The following is a 23,063-nucleotide window of genomic DNA, read 5'->3' as shown; positions in this document are numbered from 1 at the left end:
CATGCACCCCAAACAGGTGGAACAGACACCATGACGGGGGGGGGGGGCTATCCCCAAAACACACCAGGACAGAAGTACCCAGAAACTAACAGATGCTGGAGCTCAACAAAGGACACAGCCATGCACTCGGAGTAGATGACGTGTACAAAGTCTAGCATACAGGGGCAGCGAGCGTTGAGACCAGCGCACCCGGACGCTGATCTCAGATATGAGGACTGAAAAGCACACACATGGTTTCATGGAGAACGCATCAAGTTAGATCAAATACTGAGAAACATGTCCATCTATTCTAAGGTAACAGTAATATGGGGCAGACACACAGGATTGGGAAATAATGGCATTAACATGTGGAAACTGCAAGCACAGTCCTTCACAAATAACATTATCAGTACAATTTTAAAATGATTTTTCACTCGATACATTTGTCATATTGTCAGTATGATAAAAATCATAATTGACTCTGGCATTTGATGCTGAAACTGTCTACACAGGTCACCTGACTTTGCTCGAGTGTCAAAGGTTCCTTTGGAGTACCCCTTAAGCACTTCCTAAAGTGAGTTATTCTGCTTCTGTTTTGGACCAGCGTTATCTCAGTAGAGAAATACAATTTGGCAAGGTAGCAGAGTCAGACTGGAAAAGAAAATAGAACTGGGCACCAAAATCAAAGTGCCCCCCCTTAGCGAACCAGGGGCTATATTGTATACTCGGCCCACGTTTCTTGTTTGCGCTATGGTGAGTGAACCTTTCCAAAAGTGTGCCAGGTGAAAACAGTAACAGTGCGCCATATTAGAAAGAATGCGCTGCCCCCAAGGCAGCTGCGAAGTTGCACTGCCCTCAGGGAAGCCCAATCAAGTGAAATACAGAGAAGCAGTTTAGAAGCTGCTCACTGGTTCACCGTGACGGTGACACCCTGCCTGCACTTTCAAAGGGGATTAGAGGCCTTCTTGCGGGCGGCTGCAGTGAGTAACTGCATCTGCCTGCAATGGGATGTCTTGGGGGTCCATGGAATTTCCTTGCCCCCCCCCCCCACCCTAGAGGGCTGCCTTTAGGAAGTGCACTGAAAGCGTGCCACCTTTTTGTGGCACACTTGCAGTGTGCCTCCGAGTTGCATGTTTTCATCAGCGTCTGTTTAAACAATATGGCGCAAGCACAGAGGAAATAAGATTCCTTTTTTTGCATGGGGCCAAGCCGAGATGGAACTGAGGTAACGCCTTCTTATGACAGTGATGGAGCAAGATGTGCGCCAGCGCTATCTGTATTACAGAAGGCGCTGCCCAAGCATCTGCGGCCCATTTAGTAATATCAAAATGCCGTAGGGGTGCACAATGCAGCCGTACATGCTTGTTGAGCCCCAGGGGCACTGTCCATAATAAGGCACTAGGTAGGTAAAAAAACATGGCTCACGTTTCCAAATCAGGCAGATTTTCACCTACAAGGGCACGCTGTATAGGTGTTTTGCAAGGTGCAGTAGGACTGTATGGGGCTGTGCTTGCTGCAGGAAATGTTTGTAGCATTTATCAGGGAAAACAACTGAAAAAAAACAGACCCAACAGACCATAAAATAGGCCCACAAGCATCCACAGAACCGGATCACACACTAACTTGAAAGACCAGCCCCCTGGCTCTGCCAGATTACCTTACAGGTCAGTCCGACCCTGCATGCTATCAGTGGCATAACTGAGTAGAACACCATGGTATAAATGAGCAACGACGAACTCATGAAGTACCGAACCAGAGAAGGTTCCTGCGGCATAGCCGCTTAGTACCACTGGAGTACTTAAGCCAAGTCAAGTACAAGAGATTTTGACCCCCTTAGCAGAGGTACGTTTTGCTGCCCCTTTGTACAGTTGCGTTATCCCTGTGGTCTTCCCCTGGCCCCACTTTCACTATCAGTTCTCTTTAAGCAAGTCTATCTTTTCTCTTAAGCATGTCACCGTTTTGACTATGCCACTTTCCTGCCTTGAGCCAAGCAGGATCGGCAGGAAGGACTTAACTTGCCAGATGGAACGCAGAAATAATTGGTAGCTAAGTATCAAGTCCCAGGCGGGGTCACAGGTTAAAGGGGCCGTTCTATGCTGGATGATTGATTTGCTGGCAAAGAAGCAATGCTTTAAAGGAAGTGAAGGAAAGGAATGCTGGAATTTACAACTAATGCAAGAACAATGCGCAAAAATAACAAACGAGCAGAATTTTGTAAACACTGCACTAAAATGGACACAGTGTGCAGACAGATATCAATGTTTTATTGGGAAAAAAAAAGCGAAGTGACACATATACAAAAGGATTTAGCGTTCACAAACGGCAAATTGAGCCACTTGCGAACGCTAATTTTTTTTTGCCATGTACCAACCCTAATTTGCAATTCAGTAACCAATTACTGAATCGCAAAATAGTGTTTGTGAGTCAGTAGTAGAAAGGGGTGTAGTAAGCGTGTCCCTTCCTAATAGCGACTGGCAGGGCCATGCATGAATGGTCTGTGACCAGAATGCTGTTCCAAAACATTCATCTTCTACGGACTCCATTAGGGAGGTGGCAACTTATTCACAAACGGGAAGGGGTCCCCAAGGGACCCCACCCCCTTTGTGAATTAGCTCCCCAACATTTTTTAAGAGCAGGCAGTGGTCCCATGGACCACTTCCTACCGTTAAAAAATGAAAATAAAACTTTTTATTTTTGTTTTTGTAATGCATCACTTTTTCCTTTAAGAAAAACGGGCTGCATTAAAAAAATGCTTTATTTAACAAGCAATCACAAACATGGTGGTCTGCTGACCCCAGAAGGCCACCATCCCTGTGAGTGCAGCCATTACCAATTGTCTCAAATATTGATGAGACAGGTCCCTTGTAAACATTTGGAATTGTTAAACACACTAGTACATCACATTTTGCATGTTCCTAATTGAGAGTTGCAAAAAGTCACATTTAGAAACCTGTAAAATGTTGTGATCGTACATGTGGTGGCCCTAATTTTATTTCTAAGTAAGGACTGCAGCAAAAGGCTGTTGTAATTGATACATGTAATATAAGAGTAGCAAATTACAAAACCGCAATAGATGTGATCTTAAGACCTTCATCATAAGATTCCAAAAATGATATTGATAAACATGCATCCTTAACTCACTCATTATTTTGCTGAAATCGTCATACCGGGTATCAAAGCCCTGATGCAACACCAACAATGACGCCGTTGATGACATCATTGATCGCACATATTAGCTTCAATTAAATATTTGATGGCATCACTGCAGATTACAAAGTAGTAGAGAAATGGTAACATAGTAATATTAGATGACTTCTGGCTTGCCCCTTTAGAGGGTCTTCCCATTCCCATTCTGTTCATGAAGGTCAACTGTTTTGTAGGCAGGTTCCAAACTGGTATGCCCTCTTTTAAACATCACCATTCTTTTCTTTTTCACCAATATAAAAGTGCACCAAGACAATGGACTTTCCTTGTTTTTAGGAGTATTTAAAACCTTTATCCTTGTCTATTTTTTTTTTAGGTGTTTTATGAAGTGCTAACAAGTTATATACCTGCATCAGATCCCTTGGAGAGACAATGCGGTCATTCAGGCAGTCAACGAACCAGGAGGGCATCATGCATTGAAGTGTGTGCAGGGTTAGCTGTGATGCTTTAAATCCTGGAGCGCCCCCAAAAAGAAACAGCTGGATGAATAAGTTACTTCACGTCAATCGTTGGCATCGTGTTCAAAGTGATGATGTTGGAGTCATATATAGGCACCTCCCAGGCGCGCTGACGTCAGTTTCTTTTCACAACTTTCCACACGAGAAGTGTGGATGCATGAAGAACACAGACTGGTGCACCAGAACTAGGGCCCTGAAAGGGAGTCCCTGTCCCTAGAAATACGTTCGCGGAGAGGATTGGTGGGTCGGTAAGGAATCTGCAACTAGAATATGTCTCTACTAGATCATTTGTCACAGAAGGTAAGTAACTTGCTCATCTGATAGAGACTTCTAGTTGCAGATTCCTTACCTTGGGATAGATACCCAAGCAATACCGTCCGAGGAGGTGGTTCTGCGAACAAGATCATACTAAGAAGTCCTGTAGGACCGAACAGACAAAGTAGCCGCCTCTGTAGACCTGACTGTCCAGCAGTAGTGTTTAGTGAATGGTTGCAGGGACGCCCACGTTGCTGCCTGGCAGGTGTCCAGGGCTGGAACTCCGCGTGCTAACGCAGTTGTTGCGTCACTTGTTCTGTTAGAGTGAGCACGCAAACCCTCAGGGCTTGCTTCTTAGCCAATGCGTAGCACACTTTTAGCAGATAACAACCCATCTAGAGATGGTCCTTTTCTGCACCGCACGACTTTTCTTCGCACACACATAACTAACAAAGAGTCGATCATCCACCTGGAAGTCTTTGGTACGATTGAGGTAGAACGCCAATGCTCTTTTTGGATCTAGATGGTCGAGTCTCTCCTCTTCACTAGAAGGATGTGGGGGGTGCATAAACAGTAAGCAAGGGGATGGATTGGCCTACATGAAAGGGCATGACCACTTTAGAGAGGAAAGAGGCCCTGGTACGAAGCACCACTTTGTCAGGATGGACAGAGATAAAGATTGGCTTCCAAGAAAGAGTCCGCAGCTCACTCACTCTACGAGCAGAGGTGATAGCTACAAGAAAGGCTGTCTATAAAGTGAAAAGCCGAAGAAGACAATTATGAAGGGGCTCAAAGGGAGTACACATGAGTTGGGTGAGTACCAAGTATAAATCCCACTGGGGCATTATGAACGGGGTAGGCGGAAACATATGGGTAAGACCCTTGAGGAATCTCCCAACAATGTAAACAAGAAGGGTTGGTCTGGTAGTCTGAGGAAAGCAGAGATGGCAGACAGATAACCTTTAAGGGTGCCCAAAGCCGAGCCCTGCTGGTCAAGAGAGAGTACAAACAAAAGAACCTCAGACAGAGGTGCAGATAGGGGATCGACAGATTTGTTGGCACACCATGCCAGAAATATGTTTGAATGACAGCCATCTACCCCGTTTTGGTGGACAGACGCCTGGTTGTCAAGATAACATTACAGACTTCAGGCAGAAGGATTGAAAGCTGTCAACTGCCGCCACTCAATCTCCATGCAAGAAGGCGGGGACTGGACAGGTTCGGGTGAAGAACTGTCCCCTGCTGCTGAGACAGTAGATCCTCCTGAAGAGGCAGTCTGAGTGGAGGATCAATGGCTGTACTTAGAAGCTTGGGATACCATACTCTTCGTGCCCAGTTAGACTCCACATCGTTTACTTGGGCCAGGTCGTTCTTGATCTTCTTAAGAACTCTGGACAGAAGTGGTATTGGTGGAAAAACACAAAGGAGGCCTGAGTTCCACTGAAGACAAAACAGCTGGCATTGCCCATTCTCTGCAGAAGCAAACAGATGTAACCAAGGCTCTCCCCATTGCTGAAAGAGACCTTGCACCAACTCCGGATGAAAATGCCATTCGTGATCACCCATGCATTGACGGCTGAGTTTTTCCCCTCTGACGTTCAGAGAGCCGCCAGATGTTGAACCACCAGGGATATGCCCTGATATTCCAACCACATCCAGAGGCACAGAGCCTCCTGACAAAGCGTTCATGTCCACACTCCGCCCTGCTTGTTCCAGTACCACATGGCAGTTGTGTTGTCCGTGAACACCTGTACCACTTTCCCTTTAAGAGAGAGAGAAGGAATGCTTTCAATGCAAGCCTGATTGAACTGCGCTCCAGAAGATTGATGTGGAGCCCTGGACTCCGCCAGAGACCAGACACCTCTGATCTTCATCTCCCCTATGTGACCGCCTCATCCCAGAAGTGACACATCAATCACTACTGTCAGATCTGGTTGGAGAAGGAACAGGGATCTGCCATTGACTCAATAGCTGTTCGGAAGTCACCACTGCAGATCTTGCACAATTCCCTCCGAGATGTGGACCATGTTGAAGAGATTGGCCTGATGCTGCGTCCATTGGAACTTCAGGTCCCACGGAAGAGCCCGCATATGCCATCTGGCACGCGTGACCAGCAGGATGCAGGAGGCCATGAGGCCCAGTAGCCTCAGAGTCATTCTCACCGAAACCCAGACCAGAGGCCGCAACATCAGTATCATAGCCTGAATATCCTGTACTTGCTGCGTGGGAGGATAGGCCAGAAACTGCACTGTGTCCAGAACAGCTCTGATGAAAATGAGCGTCTGAGAGGGAGTCAGGTGTGACTTTTGCACGTTTATAGTGAACTCCAGCGAATGTAGGAGGTTCGCCGTAGTCTGGAGGTGGGAGAGGACAGCCTGGGGCGAGCCTGCCATGAACAGGCAGTCGTTGAGGTAGGGAAAGACTGAAACCCCTAGCCTGCACAGATGAGCTGCGACCACCGCCATCACATTTAGTGAATACCCGAGGGGCACTGGTAGGACCAAAGGGGAGCACGATAAAGTGTTTTTGACCTACCACGAACCGCAAGTAATGTCTGTGGGCAGGTAGGACAGGAATGTGAAAGTAGGCGTCCTGCAAGTCCAACATCACCTTCCATTCTACAGGGTCCAGGACAGATAGGGCCTGAGCCAGACTGAGCATTTTGAACTTCTCCTCTCGAGATCGAGGGACCTGAGGAGGAGGATAGGGGGAAGGCCCTTGTCCTTTGTGGGCACTAGAAAGTAGTGTGAATATCAACCACACCCTACTTCTGGCACAGACCCCCTTTCTATGGTTCCCATGGCTAAAAGAGCCGTAACTTCCTCGTGGAGAAGCGCCATGTGATCCTTCGCCATCTGATCACATGATGGTGGCATGGTCAGAGGAGTAGTCTCGAAGGGGAGGGAAAAGCCACTTTGGACTATTTGCAAAACCCACCTGTCCATCGTGATGGATTCCTATTGGGCAGATGATGGGACTCCTGCTCCCAACTGGTCCGTGATGGAGCAATGGACTAGGAAGGTTTGGAGGCTGCAGGGGGGTTTGGGCTGACACACGAGGATTGGGCCGACCCACGAGGACGCAGGATCCTGCGAACATGCAGAAGCTGGACAGCATGCATGGCACGGTAGCTAGAGGGAATTGGATATGGTCGGATGCTCCTTCCGTAATCACGAAAAGGGCGAAAAGCGGACTGAGGAGGGCAAGGAGCAGCTGCAAGCTCGGGACTCCTTAAAGCGCTCGGGTGCCGAGACCGCTTTGTCTCTGAAAAAATGGGTGCCATCAAAGGGCATGTCCATAAGCAAATGCTGGACATCCCCCGAAAAGCCAGACGTCCTCCACCAAGCATGGCACCACAAGGCCACCGTCAACGCAACCGATCTACCTAGTGAGTTGGTCGTGTCCAGCCCTCAACGAATTGTGAACTTGGCTGCAACTCTCCCATCAGAAACATCTTGGGAGAGAATGGCCCGGGACCTGTGGCAGCGGTGTTCATAGACCGCAATGCCAGACTGGAGGACGAGAAGATTTTCTTCCCAAGTTGGTCCAGTCTTTTTGATTCCCTCTCTGGGGGCACTTAAGGGAATGCACTCAGGCGTAGGATGTTGGGCCAGGAATTTAGGGTCATTAGGCGCAGGTCTATGGCGGCGGGTGATTGTCCTGTTGACACGAGCCCCTGTGCTGAGTTTCGACCACATCCCCAGCAGGACATCAGTACGGGCTTCATTGAGTGGCAAAAGGGGTTCAGATGTAGAAGCCCCGGGCTGAAGCACCTCAATCAGGAGGTTTGTCCTGACAGCCACAGAAGGATGCTCATAGTCCAGGACCTTGGCTGCTCTTCTCACCACAATTGAATATGAGGCTCCCTACTCCCTAGACATGTACGGGGAGAAAGCATGTCAGCGTCAGGGGATGTGTCAAGACCCCTGGCTTCACCCAATTCTTAAGCCCAGTCCATTTCAGGATCTTCTAGATGGAATTCAAAAGGGTCCAGTGACCCCTCCATATGCTCATCGTACCCGTACACATAGGCATAAGGGTAAGTATCCAATCTGAGGCACAAAGTCCCCATCAAAGACGGATTTGGCATCGAGCGATGTCGTTACGGCTCTGTATCGGAGTTGGGAATTAGTATGGGATCAACATTGATCAAAGGCCCGACCAGCATCAGAAGCGTTGACTTCCTTACTGGCGTCGGGGAAGGTTGCAATAGTACGACCGACATCTACACGGATCTGGTAATGGATCCTGGGGTGCCCTCCGGGCCAGAGGCCGAAACTGCCGGCGCAGAAGCCCCTCTCACCCCACGGAGACCTAAGGCATTACAGAATGGTCGGACTGTCCAAAAAATGAGGCACATTGCCTCGTAAAACTCTCTGAGTTGGGGATGGGTGGCTCCGGCTCCCGGACATTCTGCAAGGCGCACAGCCAACCTAGAAGCAGGCTCGAGGGACGGAGGCCTAAAGCACTGATGCTCCTCCTGCGTCGCATCGTCCAAGCAATGGGGTGAAGTCAAAGAACAATTGGCCTTCTTCTACTTCTTCTTCTTGTGACCCAAATGTCCAACGATTTGGAATGGGATGAGTGGTAATGACCCCGCAAATGGTTTTGTGACCTTCCTCGTGAACGAGACCGGGAGTGACGCGGAGCCGAGCACCGGGCTGCGATGAGCTTTAGGGACCGCTCTTTCAAAGCTTTCAGGTTTATGGCCCAGCACTGGGAGCACGACTTTGGGTTGTGGTTGCAGTCCAGGCACCACAAGCACACGAGGTGCGGATCCAACATCATGGGGTTAGAGGAGTCACACAGCTTCAATCTGGTCTTGCAGGAAGACATCTTGACTCACCAAGTAGACCAAAAAACCTTGACAAAAGGGTTGAAAAGTCAGTCAAAAAGCGACTGAGGGTAGCTCTTATCCATATCTGCGAGTAGGCTGGCACAGAAAGAAAAGAACTGATGTCAGCATGCCGGGGTGGCGCCTAATACATCTGCTATATCATCACAGCAACTATGATGCCAACGACGGACGGGGAGTCAACTGACGCCACCTAACAGTGTGCAAGGGTACTGCTCGAAGAAAAATCTCTGGATCGGGTTTGACACCTGGGGGAAAATCAAAGGTAAGGAATCTGCAACTAAAAGGCTCCATCAGATAGATTCGGCATGTAGATGTGATGCACGGGACTAGGCAAACACTCAGGGGCAATCTACAGTCTAAGGGGGTGATTCTGAGTCTGGCGGTCGAAAGACCGCTGAGGGTATTTTGGGTTTTGCACTGGGCTGGCGGGCGACCGCCAAAAGGCCGCCCGCCAGCCCAGTGCAAAACACCCTTCCCACGAGGACGCCGGCTCAGAATTGAGCCGGCGGAGTGGGAAGGTGCGACGGGTGCAGTGGCACCCGTCGCGAATTTCACTGTCTGCAATGCAGACAGTGAAATTCTTTGTGGGGCCCTCTTACGGGGGCCCCTGCAGTGCCCATGCTATTGACATGGGCACTGCAGGGGCCCCCCAGGGGCCCCACGACAACCCATACCGCCATCCTGTTCCTGGCGGGCGAACCGCCAGGAACAGGACGGCGGTATGGGCTGTCAGAATCCCCATGGCGGCGCAGCGAGCTGCGCCGCCATGGAGGATTCAATTGGGCAGCGGAAAACCGGCAGGAGACCGCCGGTTTTCCCTTTCTGGCCGCGGCTGAACCGCCGCGGTCAGAATGCCCAGCGGGGCACCGCCAGCCTGTTGGCGGTGCCCCCGTCATTTTAGCCCTGGCGGTCTTGGACCGCCAGGGTTAGAATGACCCCCTAAAGGTCTTCTGAGAGCAAACCAAATTACCTACAAGTCAACACAGAAGTGCTCCAGGCAGCCCCTGCATGTAGCTGTGGCCAGTTAATATGGCCCATTTTAGGCCAAAGTTGAACTCTAATAGAATGTTTTTGTTCATTAGCAAGCCTTTTCCCACTATCACAGTGTTATGTGTGCCACCTTCTGTTTAAATAGGACTCCAGTGAGACATCCCTAAGTACATAGTTGATACTATGCTGTGAAAAATCAACCTGCTGCATGAGCTGCATGGTGATTTCGTGAAGGATGGTACCAAAATGTGTCAAAAACCGAATTCCCCATCTGCACCTCCAACAGTGTAATCACCCGTTTTACTGATATTCCTGCCAGCAGATAGATCTCTCACTCTGCCAGCGGCTTCACCCATGTCCAGGGGGTGACTTTGCAAAGTGACATAGTGGTGGAATGGTCCTTACAATCTAGGATGGCCTGTCCGACAGCATGCTTGGTGGTGGTAACTCCATTAAAGGTCACCATAGAAATGGTGAGAGAATTACAAAGTTGCTAATATGTTGGGACATGCCTCCCAGCATGCTGGAGAAGGTAATTTAGGTGCATGACCACATACTCTGGTACAACGTCCACCAGCATTGACCAACACAGGTGTCTGTATTTTTCCAACACTGCAATCAAATGACTAAAGGTGTAAAAAAAAAAAAAAAACAAGAAGAAAAATAAAAAAAGGAATATAAAAAGCATTAGGAAGATTTACAGAAATACTTCGTGAGTACATGAATCTTACACAAAAGGGGCACAACTTTAAAATGGGTGCAGATCTGTACTGCTGGCAGAAGAAAATCCAACTTTCTGGAAACCAAATCTGAAGAAGCTCTGTCACCCGGGCAGCAGTGGCTTCAAAACATTTGAAGTTGGAAGTCTTTTCACACCTGGTAAGCAGATCAGAGGTCAGACTAATAAACAGCCCTTCACTGGCACGGATATCTGGTCTGGGATATTTATGGAACCTAGATCTGAAAGTCCTATCCGAACAGAAGTCAATGTCGATTACAGGAAGTAGATGCTACCCTTAAAGTGACTAACACTCCACTTACACCAGGGCGCTGTCAGAGAAGCCTTCAGCAGTCTAGTTGTGAGCGCATCCTAGAGGTCTTTCTTATAAAAAAAAACAAAAAAAAACGGAGGTGTCTGGGAATTATACCACAGGCACAACTCAGTGCCACAAGACGCACTAAAACACTGCTTTTAAAGTGCTTTGTGCTGAATATCAAATGCACTTTAACAGTGTGGCACAGAGGCATCATCCATCTAAACTCATCACCAAGTTGTTATGGTTACCTGTAAAACCAATCACAGGTCTGCAAGCTATTACCAGCCATACATCCACAACCTTGGTGACGCCAAGGTAACAGCAAACTAATCCACCACTGGTAGAGACTTTGTGATATGTGCTGGTTAAAATGCTGTAACGAGATCAGACACCTTGCTCTCTACTATTATCGCGTGTCAGCACTCGGATTTGCAGACAATGATGCAAATCCCCTCTAACCTCGTCTGTTACTCCGCCTCTAGACCTGATCTCAGTGTTTCGATGCTAAAGAGATTCAAGACCATATCAATAAATATTGTTTTTAAGTTATTGTATCAGAGTTTCAACGTTAGTCTCCAAAACAGCCTTGTGCAATCATCAAACACTGGTTATGCTCTCACATAACGGTCGATTAAAATACAAAGCATGCTGCAGGGGAGGGACAAAGGGAAGCTGCAGCTGAAGAAAGGAAACAATAAAGTACCAATTGACAAGGAAAGTCTGAAATCAAAGTGAGCACACAGCTATGAATACATCTACAATACTAATGACAGTGTAAGGCCCAGATGCTATAGTAGCATTTAAGAAGCCCTCACTTACTAGTTAGCAATAACACACCACCTTCAAGACCACAAGTGATCATTTCCAATGATTACGACTCCATGTCAACAATTCATAGTTACAGGGAAGTAAATTGCTTGCATCCTTCGTCATGTGATGTATGAAGGTGTCTTTTTTCATTTCTACGCCATTTAGGTGTGAGATGGGAGGCTCACACGATTCTACTACAAAACTGTGCACAGGACTGCTCTACCATATCTATGCAGTGGTTTCCAGAGTACATTTGTAGGTCTCCATCTCTGGAATACCTAGGATAAAGGCGGCAATTGCTATCTTTAAATTTGAGGAAGGGGATTGGATTACTTCTTACAATATGCTCCCAAGTATATTGGGAAAGGCCATGCAGAGTCCACCTTGACAATAATTAGTTTGTGACAATTTGTTCAATTAAGTCTTGTCAAAAATGTTGTTAACTTGTACACCAGTCATACATTATACTTATAATACACAAAGTGTAAGCTGCAACGGCATGGGCCAATTTGCAGAGATAACAATCACCGATAAACAGGTTCTAAAGCTCACAACTTTAAAGGACATTTGTTAAAACATCTAAAACAAGAATTATCGAAGCCAATAGGACGTCCTTTTTAATGGTGCTAATCAAACTTCTGAATCAACGAAGAAAGGGTCCCTGCATTAATACAAGGAGAAGCAACCAGGAGAATACCACACATATAAACCAAGGCAACTGCTACTCCCGTGTGTTCTGTAGATATGGGTATAACTCCTTATGACATCAATAACAAATAGGATTGGAGCAATTTAACAACACAATGTGGTTTTTCAATAATTACAACATTTTTATTAAAAACACTAATATATAATGTTGCCCAGTTTCACACATCTTACACATATTCAACCTCCCCAGATTTAGTGACCTTACGATAAATGAACTAGTTAAATAGGCCACGAAAAAATGTCAGTCACGGCTAAGAAAGATTACACATTTAATTTCCTGCCACATCAGGCAGGTTAATTTTGGATTAATATAACAAAAGGTGAGCATAAGGGATGGGGCACAATGGTTACACCCTCACTAACTAATTTGCAACACACCATCATGGTTTAACGAAACAAAATATTGTAGGATAGTTGTACCTTACATAAACAATGTTTTTCTCTATTTAAAGGCTGTCCCTGTGTAAGGCATGCCTTTCTTTAACTTGATGTCCAAATTACGTTCTTCCCTGCATAGATTCTGGTTTACAGCTGGTATTACATGCCCTAAAACTGCTGAGTGAAAGGAATGAGAACCTTTCCCTATTTGTCATCATGTTTCCATTCCTATCCAAGAGTGTGTAGCACTATTTCAAATACACTACAGTAGTATGGAGAGGAAATGATAAAAGACAATTTCCTTTAATCAGAGGACATTGCACTAAATGCCACCGAGCTCCCATATATTGTATTAGGATTTTTCCCCACACTGTGCGCAGTCTATCTACTCATGCACTTGTAATAAATTAGAATTGTGCCACATTTAGGTGCTGAAGAAACCGCAGAGCGCCCCTCTCATGACATGGAGTAGAACATTCTACATGAGAGCGGCTAATACAACGGTGCCATAAAAAAGGTTGAGAAGCAGTACTTCACATCCTACAGTGGATGAAGTTATTGCATTGTCCCACAGACTATGTCCATGGATTAACACTGATGGAAGACTTTGGTGAGGACCAGAGAGAATACGTAGTGGAGGCAAGAACAGCAGATACCACACAGAGCCAAGCATAAGGTACAGCGCAGTTCATCCTACCTGATGGTGGCTAAAGGCATCACAAAGAACCAAGCGGGAGGCGCAGAGCTGCACATCTGACCCGACAGCAGCTGAAGATATTACATAGACCCAAGATGGAGGTGCAGAACAGTTTATCCTACCTGACAGCGGCTGAAGACATCACTTAGTGCTACACGGATGTTGAAGTGTTTCAAGACGCTGATGGCTTGCTCCTTAGCCTTCACTTCACCGTTCACCAAGAAACACTTTCCTTCTCCAACCTGGGAACGCAGCTTATGGTAGGAGAGACAAACACAATGTAAATGCTGCTGTTCACAGATCAAGGCCTTGCAGCACAGCAACTTGGTAGGTGCTTCCTACAGTCATTACATTATTTATTCTTGATGCCTTATTGTGTTCTGCTTAAGCAATGAGGTAGTATGGATAAGACCGCCTGCCTAGATTTGATAACCTGCATGGCAGGTGGGAGACAGCTGCATCTTCATGTACCTGTTGAACCAGAATATAGTAAGTGGGAACAGAGGAGCCCTAACCAACAAATTAACAGGGAGAGCCCAGCCAGAGCCAAGGGTCAGGCTTGGTTTATTATTTGGCTTGCTTTTCTCACTGCATTGTGAGGTATGTGTTAAAAGTGATAATTAATAAATATAAATTTTGATACATTCAAGCCTCCTCCACCTTGACGACAATGCCACTAGTGAAGTAAGAGGCGAGTCAATTGTTATGAGTTTGAGAAGCACTGATCCAGGCCACACACAGGTTTTAACCTGTGTGTGGCCTAGATCAATGCTTCCCAATTGTTTTTGAACCACAACCCAGTTTTTGCAACAAACGTTCATGAGCCACCTAGCTATAATGGCCATGAAGTGGGCATTTATTTTAATGTAACTAAAGCACTGTGTAGTAACGCACTGTCATTTAAAAACATCACATTTTCCATTGAAATGGCTGCTAAATTTGAATTGACATACAGTTTTACTGCTAACACTACATAGCACACAAATGATAATGTGTGGAGTTCGATTTTCAGTGAAAGTTTGTCATTTGTGTATCACCAAGTGAAGTGCCTTCATTTGTTTTATTCCTATCAAAATCGTTTTTTCCATCACACTTCAGAATTACAAAAAATGTGCTCAATTTTTGCTTATTTAACTGCTAAATGTGTACAGTTCATTTACATTTTGTGGGTCACAAACAAATGATATCCTATAGTCTTTCCTTTCATGCTTCCTTACCAAGGTAAGATTGTCACATAATCACTTTCCTTTTCTTTCTTTCTCTGCATGGAAAGTGAGCGGAATCTGTAAACACCTAGCCCCATGTTGAAAAAGCAGCAATGTGTCAAAAGACATAGCCTGACTTTGAGCTCTGTTTTTGAAGTACAGCACGTGTGAAAAAATAAATGCAGAATTTGAAGACATCTTTATTTATTTATTGTTTGGACTTTCCCGCCCCCAAAAAGCGGCTCATGGCCCACCAGTAGGTCGCAACCCACAGTTAGTAAAACACTGGCCTGGAATATTATAACACATGGAGCGCTATTATAGTCTATGTAGTCGAGCATAAGAGGTTTTTGTGGAGCGCACGTCGTGCAGTCACATACCTGGAGGTGCTCTCACATAATAATGAAGGAGGCGGAGGTTAGGTGCAATAACAATTGTCTACAATCGCACAATTTGATCAAGGTCATTGAAGCCGGGAATGGTCTCAGTTTCCTTCTGGTTTAAACCACTACAAGTCCTTTTCTCCCCTGCTTTGCATCAAAGGTTAATGTTTTGGCTTTAGTTCTTGGTGCATGAGTTTACACGTGGCTGGTAGGCAGCAGCCACACCAAGCCTTGCCTTGTTTTCCACTCAAGGGCCCAAGAGGTCCTCAAGCTGAGCCAGAGCCAGGCATCTGGTTCAGGTTTTCCGTGGTACGCCCACCTCTAGGTAGAAACGGAGCTCATGAGTGACTGCGGGTGGGGAGTATTTAACATGATTAACCGAAGGAAGCAAAGGAGACTGTGATAATGGTAGCTTTAATGGCCTCCCCCTTAGGTACACTGAATATTTTCCAAAAAATGGTTCAAATCGCAAAGGTAAATCCACGGTACGACCCTCTCTCTGGTGGTTGCTTCAACCGAAAGTTACAACACAAGTAAGGATGGTACAGAAATCTTAATTCAACAGTGTGAGTGGTTCCTTATATTTCCATATGGCTTTCTGAAATCTGTACGACAGTCTCACATATAGAAAGCGGGCTGAAAATAGTTCCTCATGATTGATGAAGATAATATGCATATTTAAGCACACCGTGTATGAATGAAACAAATGCATGTGTTAGGAGAAGAGAGATTTAAATAAACAACGTTTGTACGTGTTTGCATACAAAAAGAAATGAGTAAATAAGAAGAGGTAGTTTGTTTTGCATAATATTTAGCTTGAATCCAGAATGTGTCCACGAATTTGGTCCTTGAGGGATACTGAACTACTAGAACAACACTGCTTTTCATGGGGAAAAATTAACAAAACCACTTAAACCCTTCTGCTTATACATAATAGTAAGGTAATAAAGGATGACGCCTTTTATTCCATTATGCAGTTCTCATTATCTACACCAATTTTAGGGCATGGTTTGGTGTGGTTGAAACTTTATGTGATCTCTATTGAGGCACGTCAGCGCACTGAATTTAAGTAATCACATGCTTACACTGCTACATCAGCTACTAATAACACTTCAAATTAACCACTAGGGGTTAAGCTACAAGCATATGGTGAACCGTACAGAAATCAACTGTCAAGTACTATTCTTTAAATCCGTAAACTCAATATAATAGCAGCTTTTGAATATTTCAATCTAAATATTGATAGGAAGAAGAGTCTATATACAGCTTTAGATTTCATGAGTTCAGAGGACCATACATATTGCATGAAAAAATACACTTAGGAAATTTAAGGTTAATGGAGTGCCATTAGTGGCTATGGAACAAGACCCACAAAGACATGAAATTCAGAAGTCCGGTACTAACATTACCCTTTTGATACTACCCTATCACTACAAAAGGTAACAAGCATTTACAATGCAATAGGTCTCACATTTTCTTGTGTTAGAGCGATTGGCATTGTAAATTCAAAACTGGACTTTTCTTGCCACATAAATTGGTCAACCCTGCCTCATAATTTTGTCTTTTCCTACCATATAATTCCAGCGGCCCAGCATTTAACTAAAGCACTTCTTTTTACCTTCTTCCTCTATCTTAAAACATATACAAATATCATATAAACCTTTCTCAGAAATAAACGTTAGGCATTAGAGTGTAATGCTCAAGTCACCATAACAAAAATATCATTTGGGATGGAAATTGGAGGGTGAAAGGAAAGAGGGAGTAGGGAGTAAAGATGGAGAGGACAAGTGGCATAGAACCTGTGTCATAGGCCCTGGAGAAAGAAAGGAAAATGGTTGACTTCAATTTCATAGGAAAGTACAGCAGTAATTAGAGTTGAGTGAGGACCATAGGTCTCTGGGCCTCGGTACCACTGCACCTGTTGCTCCATTGATAACTAGGCCTCAGGAGAGAAAGCAGATCAGGCAGAAAAAGAGAAGCAAAAGGAATACAACAGACAAAAGGAAGAAAGGGAAGGGGTTGCAAAGAAATAAAAGAAAGAAGGGAAGAAAGAATGGGAAAAGGAAAACCATTAAGAGAAGAAATCGAGCAAACGTGTGAGAAAAGAAAAAAGGGAAGGAAGCTAGCGAACGAAAGATAAAGAGAAAAAATAATGAAAGAAGTGTGAAAAGAAAGACAAATGTGAACATTAGAGAAAAAAACAGATGGTGAGAGAAACAAGCAGCAAAAGAACCAAGGCATGTCTGTACTAAGACTTTTCCCACAGACACAGAATGGGAAAAACACTTTGACACTTCGGGTCCCGACAAGTAACTTGTGGTTTCAACATACAGACCGGAAAAATAGGGATTTATAGTAAAACGTTAATTGACAGATAAAGATAAGAAGAACACCAGGGGAAAAAAGGAAGAAAGATCTAAAAATGTTTAAAAAAAAAGTTAAAGGACGCATAACAAGTCAAAGGAAAGAGCAAATGAAAAAGACAAAGAAAGAATGACGGGAAGAGAAAAAAATAGTGAAAGAATGAATGCCTCGTGAAGAAAAAAGAGGAACGAAACAAGGAAAGAAATAACCACGTTTTTAGGAGTTTGAAAGAGGAGGTGGCAAAAAGGAAATAAAAAAGGGAGAGGAGTAGAAATAAACAGTCGAAAGAAAAAGCAAAACTGTTAAAGTGTGGATTTTAAGATCTGGAACGAGAAAAGTGAGGGAGAAAGAAAACATTGAGAGTAAACAGAGCAAAGGAAAGAACGGAGTGAGATAGGTGAAACAGACCCTCCCAAATAAAGATGGCAGCTAAGAATTGATTTAATTGCACCCCCCCCCCCACGTCCTCAAAGAGAAGTCAGAGTGTGGAACAGCAGGGGGCACTGCAAAACAGCAGGAGGTGCATTAGCAGAGTTGTATGTGAACCCCAAAACAACAATATTGGGGCACTTCAGATCAGGATTGGGGGGATAGACAGAGTTGTGTCCCGGCCCAGTGCTGGAATAACAAAGGCAGCGGATGAGGAATGAGAAACGGAGCGCCGTTTAATTGCTGGTAATGGAATAATAGGGTGCTGCAGGTTAGGGCTGAGGTGCACTGACAGAGTTGTATGTGGGCTGTAGTACTGGAATAGTACCAGGCACACAAGGTCAGAAGTGAGGTATGTTAATGGAGCCAAGTGTGAAACCAAGTATTGGCGTGCCAGTGTTGCAGAGTGTTAGCCTGGAGGTGCCCTGGTGAAGCTGCGAGTGTGGTCCAGTATGGCAGTGGCATTGCCTTTGAACCAAAGAAGCAAGGGGTTCTGAAGGGCGCGTGTGTGTGGGCCTTACTACTGAGAAGAAATGTGCACTGAATGTTAGAATTAATGGATTCTGGTGGAGGTGTGGTGGTTTCTATCAATAGTGGCGTTTGATGTTAGACTTGAGGTGCACTGGCTGAGCTGTGTTTTGCTCTTTTGGGTCCATTATTGGCTTTGGAGTGGGACTGAATATTAGAATTGAGCTGCTGTAATGGAACTGTATGCGAGCGGGATCCCAGTATAGGAAAGGAAGTGACCTCCCAGGGGTAAAATTAAGGTAAGGTGCACTGATGGAATTGCACCTGAGGTCCTAGGACCGGAACAGCAGAGTGTACTGACAGTAAGAACTGAGGTGCTCTGGCAGACGGTGGGGGTGGGGTTCGGGCCCAGCTAAGGGTCTTGGAGTGTGTGAACTGGAGTGCAATGATGAAGCTGCCACCGAGATCCCACTACTGTTACAGCAGTGTGTACTGACTGTAAGAACTATGGTGCTCTGGTAGACAGCTTGTGTGGGGTTCGGGCACAGTTGAGGGCTTGGAGTGTGTTAACTGAGGTGCCCTGATGGAGCTGCGAGTGGGATTCCAGTATGGAGCAGAATTGCGCACTGTCTCTAAGGACTGCGGAGCACTGTTAGAGCTGGGTGAAGGGTCCCGTCACTAAAACAGCAGTGGGCACTGCATGCTTAGAAGGAGGTGCTTTGGCTGAGCTGCATGTGGGTAGCAGACCTAAAAGAGCAGTGACTCCATACAAAGATTTCTTAGGTGACATCAGGTTACATCTGGGGGCGGGGCCTCTGGATAGGGGAACATTCCTGTATGCTTATTGGGACAAAAGTGGAGGTAGCAGGGCAATTTACAACGCCACTGAATTACTTAATTAGTAAAGGTCAGGCACATCTGACTAAAAGCAGAAAATGTCAAGCAGTTCATTCCAAAGTTCATGAAAAAATTTTGTGGTGTGCAGATAACACTGTTAATTTTGTTGCAGACCCAGATGTAAGAAGCCCTGGACGGCTAGGCTATAAGCAATCACAAGCCATCCTCCCATGTTCTCAGCACCAGGGACCACAGGCAGGCAGACCAAACGTGACTAAGATTACAGCCTGATTTATAGCCTTGTTTACAGCTAAGCTCAGAAACTGAGGTACTCTGGCAGACAGCGTGTGTGGGGTTCTGGCACAGGTATGGCTGAGGGCTTGGAGGGTGTGAACTGCAGTGCACTGATGGAGCTGCACCCAAAGTCCCAGTACTGGAGCAGTACAGTGTACTGACGGTGAGAACTGAGGTTCTCTGGCAGGCACCGTGTGTTGGGGGTACTGGCACAGGCAGGGCTGAGGGCTTGGAGGGTGTGAACTGCGGTTGTAGATCCAAGGCCCAAGTACTGATGCAGCAGAGTGTACTGACTGCAAGAACTGAGGTGCTCTGGCAGATAGCGTGTTTGGGGTTCCTGGCACTGGCACGGCTGAGGGCTTTGAGTGTGTGAACTGCGGTGCCCTGATGGAGATGTGCCCGGGGTCCCAGTACTGGAGCAGCAGAGTGTACTGACTGCAAGAACGGAGGTGATCTGGCAGACAGCGTGTGTGGGGTTCCTGGCACTGGCACGGCTGAAGGCTTGGACTGTGTAAACTACTGTGCACTGAGGGAGCTGCACCCGAGGGCACGGCACTGGAGCAGCTGAGTGTACTGACTGCAAGAACTGAGGTGCTCTGGCAGACATCGTGTGTGGGGTCACTGGCACGGCTGTGGGCTTGAAGTGTGTGAACTGCTGTGCACTGATGGAGTGGCAACCGTGGTCCCAATACTGGAGCAGCAGAGTTACTGTGGTGTTCTGGAAGACAGCATGTGTGGGGTTCCTGGCACTGGCATGGCTGAGGGCTTGGAGTGTGTGAACGGCGATGCACTGATGGAACTGAGCCTGAAGTCCCGTTATTAGAGCATCAGAGTATACTGACTGCAAGAACTGAGGTGCTCTGATTGACAGCGTGTTTGGGGTTCCTGGCACTGGCACAGCTGAGGGCTTGGAGTGTGTGAACTGCGGTGCACTGATTGAACTGCGTCTGAGGTCCCAGAACTGGAGCAGCAGAGTGTACTGACTGCAAGAACTGAGCTGTTCTGGCAGACAGCGTGTGTGGGGTTCCAGGCAATGGCAAGGCTGAGGGCTTGAAGTGTGCGAACTGTGGTGCACTAATGGCGCTGCTCCCGAGGTCCCATTGCTGGAGCAGCAGAGTGCACTGACTGCATGAACTGAGGAAGTCTGGCAGACAGCGTGTGTGGGGTTCCTAACACTGGCATGGCTGAGGGCTTGGAGTGTGTGAATGGCGATGCACTGATGGAACTGCGCCTGAGGTCCCAGAACTGGAGCAGCAGAGAGTATTGACTGCAAGAACTGAGGTACTCTGGTAGACAGTGTGTGGGGTTCCTGCCACTGGCAAAGCTGAGGGCTTGGAGTGTGTTAACTGAGGTGCACTGATGGAGCTGCGATTAGGATCCCAGTGTGAAGCAGAAGTTAGCACGGTCTCTAAGGATTGCAGAGCCCTGGTAGAGCTGGGTGCCTAGTCTATAAGCAATTACAAGTGACTCTCCCCTCTTGCTCTCAGGGCACAGGCAGGCACATTTGGTAAAGAAAGTGCGAGCTAAGGAAGGGTTGGAGCCAGGCAGCTGAGAGAGGGTGCAGAGAGCCCAAAAAGACCAAATGTGACTAAGATAACAGCCTGATTTATAGCCTTGTTAACAGCTAAGCTCAGAGGAAGATTGCTCTGCAAGTAAAAAGGGAAGCTTCCCTGGACAGGAGCAGGAATCAAAGTAAAAAAAAAAAAAAAGTTCCCTGCAGACTAGATAAACAGGACAAAGCGTAATTACACAGAAGGAGGGACAAGGAGCCATGACTCTCCACTAGCAAGCAAGGATTTTTAAATGACACTGCAACTAACAAATGAAGTAACTGGAAGCCCACAGAAGAAGTATACTTAAAAGTATACAAGAGGTAGTACGCTTACGCTCGACCTAAAAAGGGGAGGAGTGCGTATGTTGTAAGAGTTGATGTGATTCACAGTGACTTTAAATGTTTGTTTAGATGAAATGGCTATTTTATAAAACTGTCTAACAATAAGGACATGATTGGTAGGTTTATTGTTAAATGTTCATGAGGTGTTAAGGTATGTTATACTCTTTATATACCTATAAATGTCCTATAAATTTGGATTACCACTAAGGGGGTTATTACAACTTTGGAGGAGGTGTTAATCCGTCCCAAAAGTGACGGTAAAGTGACAGATATACCACCAGCCGTATTACGAGTCCATTATATCCTATGGAACTCGTAATATGGCTGGTGGTATATCCGTCACTTTACCGTCACTTTTGGGACGGATTAACACCTCCTCCAAAGTTGTAATAACCCCCTAAGTCTTCATTCCAGAGTTAATTCCCAACAGCATAGATTCTGTAATGTGGTACTCTGTGTGTTAAAACATGTTTGAAGTTGGTAACAAAATGCAGGGAGTGCGAGTTTAAGTATGAAATGAGGCACTGGCGGGACATGCAGATACAACCTGAAATTCAAGTGTTAAGTTACTATGCCTTAACTTTTGAATTTCACATCTTTTTTATGTTATGCTGTATCCACTAAAAACACGGCATTTACCTTAACTCCCCTCTCGCTTTATGTTTTTTCAGCAAATTTCAGCAGTTTTATAAATGACCCTCAGTGACCTTTCTGCATATGCAAACTGCATTTGCTAGTCCTGGGCCTCCTTGGGCACGTAAATGGTATGGTCCAAGGTGACCAAGAACAGCTAATACATGCCCCGGTGCCCTGCTCGCAAATTTAAGACGGAGAGCAGTTTGAGGCTTTCATTCTGCTCAAGGATGTGGTGGGTGGGGGATAGTGCTTTTAAGCCCTCCTACCAAGCGCAAGTGCAGCGTGGTTTATTTTTAGAACCGCCACACCTTACCCAAGATGGGGTGGTTTATTAGTGACATTCACAGCACATGCTAGACCAATTGTGAGGAGTCTCTCTGTTTGGGCCCTTCACCTCTGTCTTGTACAAAGGCAGAGTAGGTCTGGTATACCTTCACTTTGCCAAAGAGCAAAGGGTGTATTTTAATACCCTGTACCTTTCCTGAGGGAGATTATTAGCCTTCTAATTGCCTGGCCCAAGAGAGAAGAAGCTTTTGTAAGGGATTGAGGGAGTCCTAGACATTTCTGTGTGCCCCTGCACAAACAATGGATGAAGGATAGATTACTATTGACATCCCTCTCTTTCCCAGTGGAGCATCTGCTAGTTATTTTTAAAAACCGTGCCAACCTGCTAACCTGGGAGAGTTGTTAAAGTGCCCCTAAACCTGTCTTGCTCATTAGCAGGATATGCTAGTAGAGGTATTAAACATAATTAGAATGTTTTGTATATATAAATAACCTAGAGTTGGTCGCCACTAGGTAGGTATAGTTAGGTCAGCTGTTCCATAGGAAAAAAAGATTTTTGTGTTGCCAATAACTTTGAAACCGACACATCCCACAAAATATTCCAAAAAGGTGCTACTCTTTGGCTAGTTTGTGCATGGATCAGGGTGATCTGTCAAGCAGGGGCCAAGAAAAAATAAGGTCCCAAAATACAAAATCTTTATGCATTTTCAATAGCCGTGTTTAAGACAGGCTACAGCAAAAACTGCAGAATGGAATTACACCAAATTTGGCAAGAAGCTAGATCTTGGTCCGCAGATGGGGGTTTTTGTGATTTGGTGTGAAATGGTTCAGTAGTTAGTGAGAAATTTAGGTTAAAAAATATTTGTTTATCTGGATGGTTGGGTCAGCGAGAGT

General features: G+C 45.8%; 1 protein-coding gene across 4 annotated transcripts in view; it reads right to left on the bottom strand.

The window, feature by feature from the left end:
• Positions 1-23,063, bottom strand: part of EXD3 (exonuclease 3'-5' domain containing 3) — a 1,916,540-nt gene that overhangs the window by 757,944 nt on the left and 1,135,533 nt on the right. For all 4 annotated transcript variants that reach the window (XM_069241413.1, XM_069241412.1, XM_069241414.1 and 1 more), the window contains one exon: positions 13,497-13,628. In XM_069241413.1, the coding sequence (XP_069097514.1) occupies positions 13,497-13,628 (132 nt within the window). The remainder of the gene's footprint in view (positions 1-13,496; positions 13,629-23,063) is intronic.

Source organism: Pleurodeles waltl, chromosome 6 (assembly GCF_031143425.1).
Source record: "Pleurodeles waltl isolate 20211129_DDA chromosome 6, aPleWal1.hap1.20221129, whole genome shotgun sequence".
In the NCBI taxonomy this organism is placed as follows: Eukaryota; Metazoa; Chordata; class Amphibia; order Caudata; family Salamandridae; genus Pleurodeles; species Pleurodeles waltl.
This window is presented reverse-complemented; position numbering and strand designations above follow the sequence as displayed.